Source organism: Pteropus vampyrus, unplaced genomic scaffold, assembly GCF_000151845.1.
Source record: "Pteropus vampyrus isolate Shadow unplaced genomic scaffold, Pvam_2.0 Scaffold358, whole genome shotgun sequence".
Lineage (NCBI taxonomy): Eukaryota > Metazoa > Chordata > Mammalia > Chiroptera > Pteropodidae > Pteropus > Pteropus vampyrus.
Window position 1 is genome coordinate 697,161 of NW_011889139.1, and position 20,793 is coordinate 717,953.

The 20,793-nt window shown below is 36.0% G+C and overlaps 1 protein-coding gene across 3 annotated transcripts in view; it reads left to right on the forward strand.

The window, feature by feature from the left end:
* The window catches only part of AP2B1 (adaptor related protein complex 2 beta 1 subunit), a 103,935-nt gene that overhangs the window by 50,346 nt on the left and 32,796 nt on the right, over positions 1 to 20,793 (forward strand). For 2 of the 3 annotated variants that reach the window (XM_011379348.2, XM_011379349.2), the window contains exons 14-17: positions 5,122 to 5,314; positions 16,646 to 16,687; positions 17,502 to 17,648; positions 18,801 to 18,946. In XM_011379348.2, coding sequence (XP_011377650.1) covers positions 5,122 to 5,314; positions 16,646 to 16,687; positions 17,502 to 17,648; positions 18,801 to 18,946 — 528 coding nt within the window. The remainder of the gene's footprint in view (positions 1 to 5,121; positions 5,315 to 16,645; positions 16,688 to 17,501; positions 17,649 to 18,800; positions 18,947 to 20,793) is intronic. The other variant, XM_011379351.2, reaches the window with a different exon arrangement.

Sequence of the window (20,793 nt, forward strand, 5' to 3'; positions counted from 1 at the left end):
CTCTCAGGTAACATGGAACTCTTGGCTTTTTACCTATCTCAAAATTTTAATTTGGAAGGAGCAGTACTCTAATAAGCTCTTATAGTGGGTATCTTATAATCGTTTCAGAATTTCCTTCATTAATCATAATAAATCTTAAATCTAAGTAGAATTTGACCCCAGAGTGGTTAGAGTAATTGCACTTCTATTGATGAGTGTCTTGTACCATTGTCTAATATATATTGCCATTTAAGTGGTATATGAGTAGCCAGAGGGTAAGAATTATTTACAAATTAGTGTAGTCAGCGTTTTAGGCTCTATTTAAACAGATAAACAGAAAGGAAGAAACACCCAAGAAAATTAGTAATCTTTCATTAGCCTTTAGTTGAGTTGAATCTTTGGTTTCAGGGCAGGTGCTGTAATTTTCACTTGAAAGAGACTGTGGCTTCGTAAGAATTAGGCCTTATAATATTTAACATTCTCTAGATAGGACCATTTAACTTGTAAGTACACCTCCCAGTCTGTGCTGCAAGTTTTGATAATAGATATGGATTTTCTGTTTTAACTTGCCACTGTAACCATATTTATATGCCATTTAAATTGCTTTTATCCTGATAATTTTTGACCCTCAAGTGGGAGGGAAAAAGTGAAACAAATCAAGAAACAAAAGCAACTCTTTCTAGAACACAAGAAAAGAACCAGTATTTAAACTATGTAAGAAGAAACAATCTCTTACATAAGGTCTTATTAATAGCCTTTAATTTGTTACCTTGACAATTCCTTATGTTGGTGGTTCCCAACCTTTTTGACACCAGGGACCAATGCTCCTTTGAGAATCTAATGCCTGGTGATCTGAGGTGGAGCCGAGGCGTTGATGCTAGCGCTGGGGAGTAGCTGCAAATACAGATGAAGCTTTGCTTGTCCACCTCCTTCTGTGCAGCCTGGTTCCTAACAGGCCATGAACCATTTCTGTCTGTGGCTCAGGGGTTGAGGATCCCTGCCTTATGTGGTCATTTATGCTTGTTTTGTGTTTTTAAAGGAAACACAAATGTAGAAATAAAAACTTTTTTTGAAATAATAGGGATAACATATTGCCTCGAATGGCATGTCTGTGATAGTACTGACATTACCTAGCTCTCTTCAGCAGCATAAGATTAAATGATATGCCTCTGACGTGAAATACAGCAACACTGTATGTAAGACCTTATTCTGCCTCTTCTGAGCATTTAAAACTGTTTACTTCACTAGATATTTTTAAATTACTTGGGAAAGTGATTTAAAAAGTACTTTTTCATTTTGTATTGCTTTCTATACTTAGACTTGTCAGCTGCTCTGTAGGGGTGAGATGGTAAATAGTTGTCTAATTTAGAAAAATCTCACCTTTTAAAGATATTGCTTTAATGACAATTGTGCAGTTCACAATGGGAAACAATTTCATGCTAATTTTTTGTGTTCTCTATTTAGAAAGAATGCATAATAACGGTTTACCATTTTTTTTACTTGTAGAATGTATAGAATCATGTACTTTTCACCTCATTTTGTCTTCTTATAATACTCTTCCCTTTCTATTATAGTGAAGGAAAATATGCATTGTTACCTGTTCTGCCTTCTATTTAGAGGTACTGATAAATCCCTGTGTTCTTTCACATTTCCTACATGGCACACATCATAAGATGATAGATGTTCATATTGCAGAGATATACCATTTATGAAGATTTCATACATTTCTTGCCAGGTGTATATGAAATTGCTTCCCTTTTTGACTTTATTTTTGGCTATATTGCACCACCACTCCTGTCCTCATTTGGATACTTCACATCTTGGTTTTCTTGACACTTTTTCTCCTAAGTTATCTTTTTTAGATTATTTTTCTCTCTTTAATCTTTGCAGTTCTGTGTTCATTCTCTTCTCCGATCACTAATCTTGGTTATATCACAAGGCTCATTCTGAACCTTCTTTTCTGTGCATCTCTATGTATTCCCCTAGGGAACTTATCTACTAAACACAGGTACCACTGATCTATTACAAGCCTTTATAGTTTACACCATGTTTTTATTTGATCCTCCCTAAAATAGAACCATGTGTTTTAGTGACATTGTTACAATTTTATTTTATTTACTTCTTTGGTTATAATTTTATTGATGGTGAAACCTTGTCTCAGAAAAGTTGCCACTTGCCCAAGATCATACAACTAGTAACTAGTTGAGCCAACATTTGATCTTAGTCTTATTCTTTGTTACTCTGCTGATTTCACTTAAAATATGTATTTGAAATTCTTCCCAAATCTACTTCTCTAACTCTGTCAGTCCCTTGTCCTTAGCTGTCTGTTGGACTTCTCTACTTATTTTTCTTACTTGAAACTAAACAGAATTGAAAACAGCATATTATTTTTCCCTTTATCCCTCCAGTTCCTCTATGATTATAAGGAACATCACTAGTCTTTTGCTTCTTAGTTTTTGTTTATTCTCTGAGTTTGATTCTTCATTCTTCTTTGTCCTGTTTCCAAGTATTGTCAAACCTACCTAGGTTTTTTTAAGACAACATTTATTTATTAATGGAATTTTTAAAGTTTTAAAATGCGTTTTTAAAACTTTAATATAAATATTAGAAAACATGCAAGATAGAATATTATAAAAAACTCTCATATACTCATCACTCAGTTTCAACAGTTATCACTATTTTGCCATTCTTACCATTTATCTGTTGCCACAGTTTTTACGAGGGATGGGGAGCTAGAGTCTTTTAAATCTCAGACTTCATGTCATTTCACCCATAAATACTTTAAATGGTAACTGTAATAGATAAGGACTTGTCAAAAACAAAATATTATCAAGCCTAATAAAGTTAGATTTTAATACTTTCTTAATTATTCCTTAATATTCAATAAGCAGTCTGAAATACTTTCACATTTTTTCAGTTGCCATTTTCTATTCTTTTTTAAATTTATCTAAGATTAGTTTTGCTTTTCTTTTTTTTTTTCTTTTTTGGAAAAATTTATAGTGAACCCAACTGAACCTGGAATTTTCTTTGTGGGATTTTCCCCCCACTTTTTAAATCGACAATTATTTATAATAATCTTAGTGTTAATAGTGCACTAATCTGTAGTGTACAGCTCAGTAGACTTTTACATATGTATACACTCATATAACCACCACCCTGATCACATAAAGGATAATTCCAGCACCCTAGAAGACTTCTTCATGTCTCTTTGCTATCAATACTCACCCTCCAGAGAGAACAACTGTTTTGACTTCTATCACTATAGGTTAGTTTTGCCTGGTCTTGAACATCATATAGATGGAACCTTATAATATTTATTCTTCTGTGTCTGGCATCTATCATGCAGCATGTCTGTGAGACTAATCTATGTTGCGTCATCAGTTGTGTGTTCCTATTTATTGGTATATAGGATCTCATTTTTCGAATATGCCACAATTTAACTTTTCCTATTGATGTACTTTTGGAGTTATTTCCAGTTTGGAGCTCTTATGGATAAATCTGTTAGGAATATTCTTGTATGTCTTTTGTTAAACTTTTATACTCATTTCCCTCATGTATACACCTAGGAGTGGAATTGCTGAGTCATAGATGTATATTCAGCTGTAGGTGACACTGCCAGTTTCCCCAAGTGATTGTACTGTAGAGTTCTAGGTGATTCACGTACTCAGCAGCACTTAGTGTTGTCAGCCATTTAAATTTTGGCCATTCTGGTGAGTGTGTAGTGGTAGCTGGTTGAAGTTTTAATTTGCATTTTCCTGATGAGTAAAGATGAAGTACCTCTTCATGTTTATGGACTGCTAGTATATCCTCTTTTGTGATGTGCCTGATCTTTTTCTTATTTCTAATGAGTTGTCTTAAGTCCTCTGTCAAATAAGTGTATTGCAAATATTTTCTCCCTGTCTGTGGAGAATACCTTCTCATTCTCTTAATTTTTTCATTTGAAGAAGACGTGTTCTTAATTTTAATGAAGTCCAGTTCATCAGTATTTTTTTAATACTGTTTTTTATAGAAACTTTAATCTATTCCAAGGTCATCAAGATACTCTCCTAGATTTTCAGGTTCACGTTTATGTCGGATTTATCTCTTTAATTTTTATTTATGTTGTGAGGTTTCAGAGTCCAGGCTCAATTTTTCCAACACAGCTATCCAGTTGACTCAGCACCATTTATTGAAAAGATTGTTTCCCTCCGTGCTGCCCTTTTAATATCTTGGAACTCACCACTTCTTTTTTATTTTTACAGTGTAGTGGCAGTAGCAGTTTGGATTACTGTTAGCTGATCTTCATGTCCATTCTCCCAACTTTAGTTCATTATGCACACAGCTGCTAGAATAATGTTTTTCTAATGTTATGTTTAGTTCTTTCTTCAACAAATAAAAGTGATTTTGCATTGCCTGTCATATAAAAAATTGACTCTCCAGACTAGTTTTCAAAATTATTTTTTTCTTATCTTCTCTTCCCCTAAATATTAACAATTCCAATCCCTGCTCCTGCCAGTGTAAGTTTTTCACCAATCTAGTCAAATCGTTCATTACTGTGCTTTTGCATAAACCATCCCTTCCTTTTCAGAGGGTCTCTGATCAATAGTTTCTCATAACTATGCCATTCTTCTTCAAAGTCTAGTCAGTCACACAACCATTCTCAAATGCCTTTAAAATCAGTCCCACCTGGTTTTGTTTGTTTCTCATCTATATCCTGTAAATATGCAGACATTCACACAATGCTGATTTCAGCTGTTGCACAGTGAATGTGCTTTTTAGTCATTTTGTGAATGCTGATTTTTTTTTTGTTTAGAGCATAAGTTTCTTGAAGACAAAATATATATATACATATATATATATGTATGTATATTAATATTTCCCCAGAGTTCTCATTATGGTGCTCTCTCATAGAGTAGGTGCTCAATTAAAATTGACCAACTAATGAGGTTATATAGCATACATTTATTTTCATTTTAGCAACTATATTTTGATAAAAATAAGAATTGCTATCGTCCCTTCATGTACATCAACAAATGATTATAAAATAAGAGGTTTTTTCTCTCCAGTGTTTTACATATCTGACATTCACTTGTTGCCTTGTAATTATGTTCTGGGTGAAAATGACTTTTCTCCTTTCCCCTCTTTGTGTGTGTATGACTACAGCACTGATGCAGGTGACAGCCCTGTTGGCACCACCACTGCCACCAACTTGGAACAGCCTCAGGTTATCCCCTCTCAAGGTGACCTTCTGGGGGACCTTTTAAACCTTGACCTTGGTCCCCCAGTCAACGTGCCACAGGTATCCTCCATGCAGGTGGGAGCAGTGGATCTCTTGGGAGGAGGACTAGATAGTCTGGTAAGCATCTTTCTTCCTTTTTCTTTTATTTTTAATTCTTAATATGCTAAAGAACTTTAAATTATTCAGCGCTTTTTAGAATTAGACCTTGATAAGCAGAGCAAAGTCCTTTGATAAAGGACAGAATTATTTGTCTTTAGAGAATTAATAATACTGTCCATCAGTGGTATGGGGTACCACTGATATAAGTGTACAGGATTATTTTGTTGACCTGCCTCTAAATAGAATGTTTAACCAACTTATTTGATATTTAACCAACTTATTCAGCAATCTTAATGTTTAATGTCCTTTTCAGAGCTTATTATTGTTCCTGCTTCCTTACTCTGGATAGCCCCTATAATTCTTCTTTTGACCTGAACAGCATTTAAGTGACCTCATAGAGATCATCCTATTCTGAGGCTTTCAAACCTTTGCCTTTTAAATATTTTATTGGCTTACTTCCTGTGTAACTCTAAAAGGTTTTGAGGCAGCCATTCGTATTAAAAAATGTATCTTTGTTACAGTTGGGAAGTACTGCTTGATTAGTTCTTTTTTCTCCTTCTTCCCTCCCCAAACATGTCGTACTTCCAATTTAATTAGCTTCCAGGATTCTCATTTAAAAGGCTCCAAAGTCCAGAGTATCTATGAATATGTACCACCAATGGGAACCAAAATTATTTTTGTTGCTGTACTGCAAAGTAAATGAGAAATATTAAGGATGACCTTCCAGCTGTGTAGAGAAGGCCAGAAAAATAGCAGGTCTCATCACATTGCTCCCTGCAAACTAGGTACTTAACTGTGATGGGATTAGATGGGCTCTTTTAGACAGACGCTTATAGATATGTTTGTCAACCTGACGACTATTAAGATGCCCAACAAACTGATTTATTTCCCTATATCATATTGGAAGGCAGATGCCAAATATGTGTTCTCAAGAGATTACATAAACAAAACAACCATATTTTCTGCTACATACACCAGCATTTTCTCTTCTTCTTTATGAGCAGTATTTTGTCTTGGATTTTTGCCAGCCACTACAGGTACATTTACTCTTTGGCTGGTAGAGTAATTATTGTCATACCTCTGTGGGTTGCACATTTTACTAATGGAAAGTCACTGCTTTCAGAGTCTATACTGACCAAGCTCTGGACTCTAGCTTTTATAGTGACACAAATGAGCACTTCTGTTGTGTCTCTTGGAAATATAAGCATTTGCTTTTCATATTCATATTTTTAATGAACGGAGTTGGTATATAAGAACAGTAGCTTCTATGTATCATTCTGCGTTGCTGTATAGCCTCCTTATAGACTCAGGAGACTGACAAATATTTCACTATTCATGGAAACTTCCAGAAATCCCTTATAAACGTTGAAATAGCTTTTCTTATTCTATGGACACATCAACCACAGTTAAATGTTATATTCTCCTCAAGTTTATGCCTTAACAACTCTACTTATTAATTTCCCTAGTGGCCCATTGAACTTAAGAGGGAGGAATTAAGTTTGAAGTATGGAGAGGAGAAAGAGTCCCTATGTTTTGAGGTTGCCTGGCCCAGGATTCTGTGATCTTGTTTCTTGACCCACGTTAGCATGGATGCAAAGTGGCATGTTATTTCTGTTGGGCTTTGTATTAGCTCTCGCTAGCCCTTAAAACCAATGAGTTTTCTCCTTATTTTATATAGCTATTCAGTCATCCATTAGAATTCCTATAAGTATTACTTTAGATAGAGAAGCTGTTGGAACTTTCTTAGCTTGTAGTAGCCAGTGTCACACATGGGCCTTTTTTCTTTTTCTTTTTTTTTTTCTTTTCTTTTTTTTTGGTAAAAGGTGTTCTTTTTGGGGGGTGAGGAGTAAATCTGATTTCTAAATATTATACAGCCTTTGCTGTATAGGCCCAATAATGTTCCTGTGTAACTCTAAATTTTAACTTTTTCTGACTTTAGTATTTAAAATGTTATACTTGGTGTTACAGTCCCAGAAAGTATTTATATGCAGTTTTCTTCAACTTATTCTGGAATATAAGTATATCCCAGAAATCAAAATGATAAGGAGTACAAGGCCCTCCTCCCCCCCTTTTTTTTTGCTTTGGATCTGTACAGGATCAAATGTACATTTACTCAGAGAACCAAGATTCCTTTTAGGAGAACAACACAAGAAATGCCTAAATCTGGCTGTGTGGAAGATGAGTTTACAAGGCAGCAGTAGACTATGCCACTTTTAGAATGCTTTTATTGTTCTTGTGCAAATTATCTAATTTAAAGGAAAATAATCCTCAAAGTTTTTACTTAATCTGTATAGATAGTGTCATTTCTTGAATGAATTCTTCTCAAACTATAATGTGCATATAAATCTCCTGGACATCCTGTACAAGACAAATTCTAATTTAGTTGGTCTAGAGTAAGACCTAAGAGTCTTCATTTATAACAAGCTTCCAGGTTCCTAAACCACATTTTGCATATAAAAGATACAGAATATCTGTAACCACTGTGAACCACTTCTGTTTGATGTTTGAATTATAGTTGCTGGCAAGCCCAGGTGCCTTTTTCTCTTGACTTCAGTAGTAAACACTCCTAGAAAAAGGGGTCCTCTTTTGCCACAAATTAATTGAGGGAGAGCAAGAAACTCTTGAAATTATTTTAGTAAAGTTCTTTCTTTTATTCTCTAGGAAGAATAGTGTTGCTAGGAGTGGTAGAATTTGACCCAGACCCCCATTTAAAATATAACCAGGGTTAGAGAGTTACATGGTTGCCTAGCAAGCAGCTTTCGGGTTAGGTCAGTTTTCGTTTCAGAAAGGCTAGCCATAAAGACCTCTAGACTGGCTGCTGCTCTTATCATTGGTTTCTGATAGAACCTTACCCGTAGAGGTCAGTGGTGTACTGCTAATGTAGCATGGCAGCTATTAACCTTTTATTTCAAGCTTTGTGGTTCTCAACTCCTTGCTGCATAATTAGTACCATACTGTTAAAAATACTATCAGTGTTTGGGCCCAACCATAGACCAATTAAACAGATTTTCTGGGAGACAGGACTTAAACATTGGTATTTTTAAAAAGATACCTAGGTTATTTTAATTTTGCATTTAGGTTGAAAACATTGAGCCAAATGAAATTACAACTGGAGTTAGGCAGAGATATTAAAAATTGATCCGTAAGCCAAGACAGTAATTCCCACAGAAGAATTATATTCTGATGAGGTTCTTTGGCACCTCTTACAACAGTAGACCTCTCTGGCATTACCTTTGTTGCCCTCCTACCCCTTACCCCACAGGACATTTTTCCATTGTTATTTGCTGTTACGTGATCCAACTTATCAGAAATTGGCCAGGAGTTTAATATAACCAATTTAGGTTTAGTTGCTCAATCCCAGGGTCCTTTTTACCCTTGCTCATTCTCCATAATTAGAGACTGAAAATTGTTTTGTTTTTTGGATTGTCTACACATTTTCTATTCCTCTATTCATTAGATGATGTTATTTTTTCCTTTTTATATCCTAGTTATCCTCCCATTAGTTCTTGTTCACCCTCTTTCATTATTTCACTTGTGAAATTTTGAGATTTAGTGAGTTGTAACTTTTTCTAGAATCATTATTCAGGAAATACAGTAGTTCCAGTTTTAGTTACAGCCTATAGTCAACTGTGGTCAAAAAATATTAAATAGAAAATTCCAGAAATAAACAATTCATAAGTTTCAAATTGTGCAGCATTCTGAGTAGTGTGATGAAATCTCAAGCCTGAGACATAAATTGCCCCTTTGTCCAGCATATCCACACTGCCCACCCCTTAGTCACTTAATTGCTATCTTGGTTATTAGATTGGTTATCAGAGAGAGACCACATTCACATAACTTTTTTTGCAGTATATTATTATAATTGTTCTATTTTATTAATTATTGTTGTAATCTCTTTCTGTGCCTAATTTATAAATTAAACTTTATCATAGGTATGTGCATAGAGGAAAAAACAGTGTGTATATATAGGGCTCAGTATTATCTGCAGTTTCAGGCATCCACTAGGGATCTCAGAATGTATCCCCTGTGGAAAAGGGGGTACTGCTGCATTATCTTTTGCTTGAAGTCTACAGAGTTTCCTCCTCCTTTTAGTATGAACTTAACTATCACGTTGATTTGGAATTAATTCAGATAATGGAACTTCTATCTGTTCTACATATAGAACACAATATTGTACTATTGAGATGTAGGCTCACAAAAGTAGTTATTTGGGGGTTTTGTTTGTTCGTTTTAAAAGCTGTGTATGTATTCTGACACCTTTGATACTGAGCCTAAGAAACAGCTCATTCTGGGTAGTGTGACTTTTCTCACAGTGCAAACCCTTCTGGTTTGTAGTATAAGAGGTGACCTGATCCCCATGTACATGACTCTCGCACACATGTTATAAAGATACAGCCTGTACTAATGAGTCTTACATGTGTGAGGCTCACTAAAGTAATAATTGAACTGCGATTATTTGTTGCCTTTACTTTTAGGCTGTCAGCAGAGGCCGTGGCTAAATTATAGCCCTTTGTTCATCCAAGGTGCTGTGTATTATTCTATTTAGATAAATGGTGCTATTGTGCATCGAAAATAGAAAGGAAGCATTATCCAGAGTGCCCTTTCTTTATGCTGATGAAGGATTTCCTGCCAAAGGAATGTGCTCTCAGTGTGCCCAGCTGGAATGGAGAGGAATAGAGGAGAAACTGCCTTTTCTTGACTCCACTGTATGTTTTTCAAGACCTCCCCCTCTGTCTCTTTCAGGTTTTTACCTTTCAGATATTTTAAGTCTTTAACTATTTTAGTAATAGTTTTGAGGTTTTTTAGCCCATGGAGAATCCATTGTACATATTAGTTTCACATTTTTATATTTTGTCCTCTGGAATAGCTTTGCAGTGATTTAAGAGCTTAAGTTTTAGAGTTAGTGGCATTATAGAGAGATCATTGTGAATTGTGGCCGACATTTGCCTGGTAAATTCTTCAACGTCATTTCTGTAGCCACTATTTTTTTTTTTTTAATCAATGCATAAATTTAGTCAGGGCTGGCCTCTGGCAGTTATGGAAATACTTATCAATTATTAAATGTCTATGTCTGTGCCAGTCCCTATGCTAGAACTTTTGTAATTTCTAATCCTCAGAATAACCCTACAAGGTGACTGGTATTGAGCTCCATTTTACAGAAAACTGAAGGTCACATAGCAAGTCTCAAGAGTTGGGATTTGAACCCAGGACTTTTTAAAAACTTCCAAGTTTATATTATTTCCACTATTTTGTGATTCCTCCTATTTGTTTGTTATTGTCATCTTCTAGAATAGAGTCCAGTCTCACTTAACTTTAGTACTTCTCAAACTGGGGTACACAGTCCCTGGAGTATATAGCAGAGTACAGAGTGCATTTGAAACTGCGGAATAAACTTGGCTCATTATATGTCAGTCTTACTTGATGGTAAGTAATGTAAACACAGACTAAACAATGATGTGTTATGGTTTAGAATATAAAATTACATGAATGTTTAAGAGAAAACACAAGATATGTTTGCCCTAGGCCTCTCAATGCCTTACCTCACAGTTTCCCTGGGTGTATGAGTTTGGGCTAGCATGCCACCAGGAGGTACATGAAAGTTTGAGAAGACGGCCGATATTGTCTGATCTCGGAAGCTAAGCAGGGTCGGGCCTGGTTAGTGCTTGGATGGGAAACCACCTAGGAAGACCAGGTGCTGTAGGCGTAAAAAACAAAAACAAAAGAAAGTTAGTTTGAGAAGGATTGTAGATGTGTATACATGCATGGAAAGAGGAATTGGATAAATTCACACATCTATCTTGCAGCAAAAGGAATGAGATTGTTCATCTTACCCTCTTTTAAGTAGAGCCATGAAATCACATCTTCCTATCTGTTTTGGCAGTGAGTTGTGATATAAAGCACTAGTACTTTCAGGGCAAATAAATGATGTGAAGGGCATTCTTCTGCTGAAAACTGGCTGTCAAAACCACTCAGACAATACATTTCCTCTCTATAAAAGCCTTTGGTCTGGGGTGGGGGTGATCCTCCCGCCACCCCCAGTTGGTTCTGTTCATATGTGTTGGCAAGGTTGATACCGATATGGTGCACTAGACCAGTTGATGAAACAATTTTGTCAGCCTTCTGTCTATCTTGTGATAATTTTTCCAATAAAATGATTAATTTTAAGAAACGAATCTCCCCAAGAAATAATATTGCAAATAGTCCTGCTTATATGGTTGATAAAACACTCATTTATGCAATAAATATTCTATGTCAGGCTCTACTCTAGATACTGGGAATATAGTTGTGACAAGTTTATATTCTAGTTGGGGGACACAGATGACACATAAGTATGTAGTCAGGTAGTAAGTACTACAAAGGAAAATGAGACAGGATGCAGAGCTTTTCTTGTGGATATTCCACATTGAGTTCTATCTCACCTAAGAAACTGGTATTGGCCACTTTAAGAACTTGTGTCACATTCTGTTCTCTGTCCCATCTCAGGGAGTAGTTAGTCTATTACATCCCCTACTTTTCTGCTGATAGAAGCCTTTTTTTCTTCAAGTTAAGGAGTGTTCTGTTGGTTTTATATGCTATAAGTCATTTATGCTATTCCATATTAAAGTCTATTCTTAGCCATCAATTTAATAGCTTTTGCTATTAAAGCTATTTTGCTATTTACAGATTCTTTTCACCAGTATGATTAGTTATAGTTTATGGTGCTTTTCTGAATAGCTTTTTGAACATCAAATTAAAGTTTGCAGCCCAACAGCTGAAAATCATACTTTCACCTAGGAGATGGTGTCTGCCTTCTAAAATCTAAAACCCTAAACAGAAAAACACAAATTGATGTTTTTGATAGCAATAAGATTTTAGTATGTTTTATTGTTTGTGATCAGAATCATTGTATACTATTTTTACATCATTCTGTTTTGACTCCTGAATAATCATGCTTATCAGTAATCTGTATGACCTGAAGCCTTATTCTCCATTCAATTAAATCCATTCTGGAAAGCATCAAGGAAAAGAGTTAGTAACTAGACAGGAGCAAAAGAAATGTCTGAGTTTAAGATCTACACCTCTAATTAAGAATATGTCTTCATTATACTGAAAGAACTCCACAGTTTTAGAAGAGGTAGCTATAGTTTGGACTGGTCAGATGTACCTCAAAGAGGCTAATCCAGAGCAGTCATTGTGATCATTTCTGGGATTTTTTTTTTTTTTGGTCTACTCAGTGGCCATCTCAGTTGACATTCTTTTTTAAAAGCTTTTCTTTTTTTCTTTTCTTAGAGTCAGGCAGACTTGTTTCTTACAGAACTTTAGTCTTGAGTGCTCTCTGTATTTCTGCTATATAACATATTGCCATTTAATTGAGGGTTTTTCCTTTTGGTATCTAGCCGTATTAGAGCTACGAACTCAGCTCTCAACCTTCTTGCTCATCCTGACTGTGCTGCAGAGCTCATGAAACCATGCTAAAATCCCTTTAGCCCATAAGTTATAATGCGTCACCATGAAATTCAGTGTTTTTTGTCCAGTTGCTGAATTAACAGTGTAAGGACACATTGTGTAGTTCAACATGAACTGAGCCCCATTCAGTACTACTTCAAGCATGGTAAAGTGGCCACTCTGATAGTAGCCAAATATGCCTTTTCATGACTACAGCTACTACGATTTAGATTGGGGACTGAGGGAACTATACCACTAGCAGGAAATTTAGATTGCTCAACTTTCAGCATTTGAAATAGTCTTTTCCTGAAATTGACACCTCTCTTTCCTTCATTTTCCTGTATTCTGATTTAGTCAGCTTATAGTTGACATCTTTCCTGGCAGTCTCAGTAAGGCAGTCCTGGGAGCAGTAGGAAGTGGACAGCTCCGAGATACGCTTAAAACATAGTATCTAGACACCTAAGATTGAGACTAAAGCCATTCCCTACACACTTATTCTTTTGAACTTCTGACTCCTACCAGCTCACAAGTTTTACAAATCCTAGTTCGACTGATTTTGTATTACCAAACAGATAAATCTAGCAACTGAACTGAAATGGCTAGTTCAGGCCAACATGAAAACAACATTCTTGGATTCTATTTGGCTTCGTTGCTTTCTTCCTCCCCTCCCGTTCTCTTCCCTTCCCTCTTCTCCCCTCCCTCTTGTTCCTTTCTTCCCTTTCCTTTATTCCCTCCCCTCCCCTTTTTTTTTGACAAGCATTACCCTGCTTGTCACTGTAGATGGGGCAAGGCCACTCACGGGGTAATTGGCTTCCATCCTGCTGTCATCTCCCTATTAGTCACTGATTTCATCACTGTACTGTCACCTTCGTCATATTTTCAGAGAGGAGGATAGTAACTTCCCTTAGAATCTTTTTCAGTCAAGGGAAATGGTGCTGAAAAAGCTTCAATTTTGCAAGTTAGAAAACATACTGAAATTTTCCTTTCCCTTTACTCTCTGAACATAGCGTAGTTAGGTGAACCTTTATATTTCCGGCTATGTGTCTCTAATATCCCTCGGATCCTGTGTCTGTAAGATCAGAGTTCTTAATTCTAGCTGAGTTGTATTTGCTGTACTGAACATAAAAGTAGTGTGATTTCTTTTTAGTTTCTTCCTTGGTTTTGAATTAAATTCACGAGCAGCATTGAGGGGAGAGTACATTCAGATCTTTTCCAGCTAAGATAATGTTCATATAATACTCAAAAATGAGAATGATATCTAAGAAAATAAAGATTATAATTAGGCTTAAATAGGGCTTTGGCCTAAACACCACTGGTGGAGTGCCCTTTCTCGATGCCTTTTACTGAATTTAGCAATTTGATAAAGCTGCTATTTCTCTTCTAGTGTCGTTTTTCTTTCTTGCCATTGAGTGTCAGCCAGGTTCATAATTCCATCTCTTTCGAATTTAGATTGTAACCCTGACCACAGGGAGGACAGTGATCGTTGGGAGAAGGAGTAAGCCTTAGAAAGTCATAAAACTAGATGAAAGCATCAGGACAAATGAGACATTTTGCATCCTCTCCTTCCTTAGAAGGGGTTTTTCTTTCTACTCAAGTTCTAATTTCCTTTTTATTTTACTTAAGAGTTAGCCCAAGTCATTTCTGAACAGATGAATCTTATTTTAGTCCAAGTAATAGTTAATTCTCTAAGCCAGTGGTTTTCAACATGGGAGCTTTTCAAAATTCTGATGCTCAGATTATACTCCAGGACAATTAAATTACTATCTCTGGGAGTGAGACTCAGGCATCTGTATTTTTTAAAATCTCCCTCCCCATACACATACTGGTGGTCTATTCCATTGTGTATCTAAGGTTGAAAACCATGGTTAATGGAACACAATTGAAGTGGTTTTTAGTATTCTTAGAAAGCTAGAATTTTAGCCTTAAGAAATTTCCAGGTTTTTATGAAGGAAAATTAAAAACTAAAGACCTCCTGTAATTAGCCTCTCTTTGCAAACTTATTTTCTATGACTTATCCCCCAACCCCTCACATATCTATCCTTTGCTCCAATTCAGTTGAACTATACTCATTCTTCTTGATCATGCTTTTACTCATGTTTTTTCAGCCTTCAGCTATTTAAAAAAATAATCTCCCATTTTTACTTTTTATAATCCCACACTACCACCTTTTTGAAACTTTTCATTATCTTTCAGCCAAAAGGAGGCTCTTTCCTTCAGAAATTCCCTGCAGAACTTCCCATATATTCTGTATTGTTTTGCATTTGTTTTATTTCTTCTGCCAGTTTGCAAAACCTGTCTTATTCATCTATGTATTCCCCTCATTGCCTGACATCTTTACATTTCCAGCAGTGCCTGTATTCCAGTACACTTTATATCAGTGTTTGTTTGAATAAAAGGAGATTCATGCTTTTCAGATGTCATGCTGCAGGTGTGTGCTATTCTAGAACCGGGGAGAAAGCAGATGTGTAATATTTTTCTATTTGCTTTTATACTGTTCCAGTTTTTCAACATCTTAGTTGTGATGACCTTTTTATTCGTTTATGCATGTGATTTTTGTTCCATGTCCAACTAGTAAGTAGCCTTCAGGAACCAGATTTCAGACATGTTGTCTCCTGAGGTTTCGAATGCTCCAGAGCTTAGTGCAGAATGTACTTATTAATGCCAGTTATGAAGCACCTACCTGGGTTATTTTTTGTCATGATGGAAACAGAATTTTGTCAGAGGTCTCACTGTTTTTCTACACAGATTTTTTTTAGATTTTAGCCACCCTGCTTTATATATCTATTCTTTGAGAAGCTGGATAAATCCTCTTTCCCAAATCCTGAAAACCAATACAATTTGTTTTTAACACAACAGCAGCACAAGGATCTCCACGTTTCTACCACTAAAGGACAGACAGTAAAGGAAACATTGCTTTGTAAAGCAAACAAAAGATGGTGATTCAAGGAGGAATTTTAGATGCACAGTGAGAATTAAGGAAGAAGCGGGCGTGGAACTGTAGCCAAAAAAAAAAAAAAAAAGTGGTTTTTGCTTTTTAAACAGCACCATTAGTTGTGTATATGTGTGTTTTATGTTTCTTCATGCCGACTATTTTCAGCTTCAATTCTTTAACGCTTTGTCATTGAAGATTCACTTCAGGGTGAATTATATAAGAGCCCTGAGAACGGGAAAGGCACAACTAAGACCATGTGGGATTATTGTCCTGTCACCTAGCTAATTGAGTTAGTCTAATTCTCCAATAGTTAGCATCATTTCTAATGATCTCTAAATAAATCACAGCATTTCTCCTGAGTAGTATTGACTACGAGAGAGATTTGAAGCACTGTATGCCTTCCCACTTCCTAAGTAGGATACTTTCCTGTCCCAGCTTGTTTTCTTTCTTAGGAAAGTTTTAACTTCTAAAAATCACTCTCCTTCTACCTATAATTTTTGAAGCTTGAAATTGCAACTCAGTACTGGTTTGGTTCCCTCCTTCCCAGTGGGGCAGCAGGTTTTGTAGATCAAAGCACATTTTAGTTTTTCTTTGCTTTTCTATTTTTTCCCCCTTTATTTTCCTTTAAAAGAAAAAAAAAATTCAAAATATACTGCTTGAAGATAGGACTTCTTGGAATTTGAAAACCCTTTAGATTCTGTTTGGGTTTGTGCCTGTGTACCCCAGTGGAAAGATTGGATCTGAAACATCCCCAAGATGTCCCAGCTCCATCTTCTTTCCAAGTTTTCTCGAAACCCGTATACACCATCACAATCACCACTCAGTTCCCCTAGGATGTATTTCTTTACAATCTAGTATTTCTCTGGTAGACAAGTTGAGTAGCATGTATTCTCAGCAACTTGGTAGAGCAATTTACAGATTCTATATGGGCATCTAGTATTTAGCTAAATGAACTCTACCTCTCTCTCCTCTCTCTCCTTTCTCTCTTTCAGCTTGGCAGTGACCTTGGCGGGGGCATTGGAGGAAGTCCGGCAGTAAGTGCCATCCGTTTTTTTCACCATGGGATGCGCTGCCCCGTTTGATGGCTTTGCTATGCACACATTCTCAGACCAGCCACCGCTGCTGTCTAGCACTGTACACCAGAACTTTTATAGCAGTATATGAAGAGTAGAAAGTAGCATAGGATTACTTGGAATCTTTGGGGTCATATGCCACATACGGTATAGAGGCATCTTTAGGGATTGGTGCTCTGGTGTCTAGAAATCTTTGTCTTCCTAACATTAAAGAGCTAAAGGAAATGGAATTTCCCATCTTGACTTGAGAGTGCTCTTATTCTCTGGTGTCATCTAAAAAAACTTGAGAGTCATTCGGGTTCAGAATGAAAGACTCTCCTTATAAGTTTGGGGGATGTGAATATCCTTCTCCCACAGGAGAGTTTCCTGCTAGATATTTATGCTTAAATGGGGAAGTAAGATTTGCCTGGACCTAAGTGGAAGTGGAACTGCTAAGTTGGGTGCTTCTCCTTCTTTCTGTAGAAACAAACTCTCCTTCTTTAGGGTACCTATAGGCCTTTTGCACAGAATCATGGAAGCTAAAATTGGAAACAAACAAAAAATCTTGGATCACTGTGTTCCTGATCCTACTGATTACTCTCTCTTGATAGAACTTCTAAAGCGTGTATCTTATCAACGATGATTAAAAGGACAAAGAATATACTAATGCAGCTCCTAAGAATATTGTAATTATGATGTGTTCTTATTGATTTGTCAATACCACTAAAATATATAGCAACATTTTAAGGACTGTTAATCTGTTCTTCCTGATGCCTCCCCCCTTTTTTTCCTGCAGGTGGGACAATCCTTCATCCCATCATCAGTGCCTGCAACCTTTGCTCCTTCACCTACTCCTGCTGTGGTCAGCAGTGGTCTGAATGACCTATTTGAACTCTCCACAGGGATAGGCATGGCACCTGGTGGATATGTGGCTCCCAAAGCTGTAAGTAAAACAACACTGTCTTAATGGACAGGACCCAAATTACCAAGCTTCTAATATTTGTGTTACTTCCACTGATAATAAATTCAAGATTTGGACCCTTGTTTTGGAGAATTTGAGGTGAAAGTTGTCCTCAAATTTAGTAATAGGAAGCACTGTACTATAGCATCTTGGTTAATCATTTATATAATTAGACTTAAAATTGGAAATACTAAGTATTCGAGTTTTGTTCTCATGTTTAGAAATATCTAGTTTCTCAGCACTGAAGTCAGTCTAGTGTAAATTTGATATACAGTGTGACAGCAGGGGGAAAATACAATATAGAGAAGTAATATTTTTACTTCTCATTCCTTCCATTTCTCTTTTCCATCAGTGTTTCATGTGGATTCTAGAGTACCATTGCTGAAGTCTGGTTTTCATGGATTTTAGTGTACCTTTTTAGAGTTCTGATTTAGGTTTGTGTCATTGGTGCTCTTCTAGTCTCAGCCTTGCTTGATGTCATGCTCAGATGGAAATTTAAAAGTTTTGGGGCCAGGGATGGGTAATGAATGAATTATATAGAGAAAATAGGTATTCATTCAGATTATATAAGCGACATTTGGTACTATTTACCAGAAACTATAGCAAGAGTTAAAAATATACACAAGACATGGTCCTTGCCCTTAAGGAGATCACCAATAATGGTTTTGGTAATGATAAAAAAAAAAGCCTCCAAAGATTATAGTTATGCGTTTTTATTAGTAAATTCAGTTTCTTCCCTTTTAAGCCTTTTACCAAAGCTACTAACAATAAAAACCACATTATACTCATTGGAATGTCTCTTTTCCTTGTATATCATTTTGATAGCAGTGCTCAAAGGCAGTAAAATGACCAAGTTGAACAGAAAATGGAAAATAAACCAGGGTTTCTCATAGACTGGTTTTTTTTTTCGTTTGTTTGTTTGTTTGTTTGTTTTTTGGTTTTTTGGTTCTTAAATGAGAATTATCTCAATTTCAGAAAATATAATTTTATCTAGAGACTTTTGCATCCGACTTGATATTTATGATATAAAAAAATCATAATTGCCTAAGGAAGTGAGATTTTATCTTTATTCAAAAACAAATAGCATTGAGATAAATCTTGTCTGATTCCATTGGGCTTTGTACTGTGTTTCAGGTCTGGCTGCCTGCAGTAAAGGCTAAAGGCTTGGAGATTTCCGGAACATTTACTCATCGCCAAGGGCACATCTATATGGAAATGAATTTCACCAACAAAGCTCTGCAGCACATGACAGACTTTGCAATCCAGTTTAACAAGAATAGGTAACAAATCTGAGTCCCTAGCTTGATCCTGAGACAACAGTGTACCTTGTGTCCAAAAGGAGAATGTTACATTAACAATAGTAAAAATTCTCATGTTGGCAGATGCTAGATATAGAGTTAATATTGGCTCTGTTCAGTTGGCAGTCTATTTAGTTGGCAGCTTCAACCCTGGAGGCCCTAGGGAATTTTGTTGGGGAACTCATCCATGTGGAATGGGGAAACCAGGACTTATTTAATGCCTTCTTAAAGGATTCTAGGACTAGAATGTTTTTACTAGAAGTTTATTAAAAAACAAACAAGCAAAAAACTTTTAATTGAAATTCATTTATTCATTCAACAAATAATTATTTAGCATTTGTGTGCCAGACATATTTCCAGGTACTGAAGCTAGAGTAGTGAACGAAACAAATGTGTCCGAAGTTCATATTTTGGTGGGAAAAAAATGAATGGACTTTGGTTGATGTCAAAAATAGAGAAGATAGTCAATATACCTGATTAACTGAATAGTCTGATTAACATAGTCTGACAATCTACTTTTAGCAGTAAATCCTCTGCTTTATTAAGTAGAGCATGAAGAAGTTAAATGTTGATGTTCTGTAGTTTTGAGACATCACTGGTTTTTATTAAAATTTTGTGGTTCTGCGAACTGCCAGCTAGACTTGGATGGCAGGTCTATTTATTCATAAATACAAGATATTCAAACTCATTTCTAACAAATAGTTAATTGGACCCTTAAAGTAGATGCAATAAAATTTGTCAGTGACAAGGTGCATCAGTAATGTCTTACTTGTAGTCATTTGAAAATAACTTTTGTACCCTAGATTTGAAAGTTTGGCAGGTTAGAAATCACTTAAGTATCTAGAAAAAGTATCTGTTTCTTTCTGTCAAGACCAGTCATATGTCTAGCCACTTATTGGGGAACTGGCCGTGTTAAAGGCCAAGGCTGTTGGGAGACTATATTGTAATAAAGGCAATTTGTAGAGCCTACCTTCATACTTTCATTTCTGTTTGTCTTTGCCTTTTGAAAAATTTTTAAATAGTCTGATACTTAGAAAAGTGTAATTTTTTTTTCTGATGGTTACACTTTTTCCTTTATAAAATATCCTTAGTCCCTGATATGTGTGTGTGTGTGTGTGTGTGTGTGTGTGTTCTCTTGGTTTCCTACTGTAACGTATACTTTCTGCCCTCCCCCATTACCTAATGTCAGTAGTACTGTCTTTCTTTGGATTTACTTTTGCGCTCTTAAGTATGCTTAAACTTCTACTTCTTGATTTGTCATCTTCAACTTCCAGTTATAATAGGTGAGGCCAAGAGCTTATTCTACTTTGTACCCACTCGCTCCTTTTTCTTCTCATTTTTATGAATTGTAGCATTTCTAAATTTTATTTTTTCACCTTTATTCCCATATTTGTTTTGTCTTGGATTTGTGCTTACTGTCAGTCCTTGTAAGTTTCCATTGTTATTTCCTAGATGTCTTCTAGTAAGTTCCTCAAAAAGGGCTCACAAGGGAACAACAATCCATGAATTCTTGCAGGGTCAAAACTATGACCTTTATACTTGAAAATTCTTGACTCAGTTTATTTAAGTGTTTTATATCTTATTCCAATGGCTTTTGTCACTGAATGTTCCTGTGGAAAAGTCAGTTGCCAGCCTGATTTTTTCCCCCCATATAAGTGATTTGATCATTTTGTCTGGCTGTCTGTGGTTTTGAAGCCTGGTTATTTTATTAGGGTATTCCCAGTGTTGACCAATCTTGGTCAATTTTTCCTGGAATAAGGTATATCCTTTCAATATGTATATTGAAATCTTCTATTTCAGGAGAGTTTTCAGGGTTTATATATTTAAAG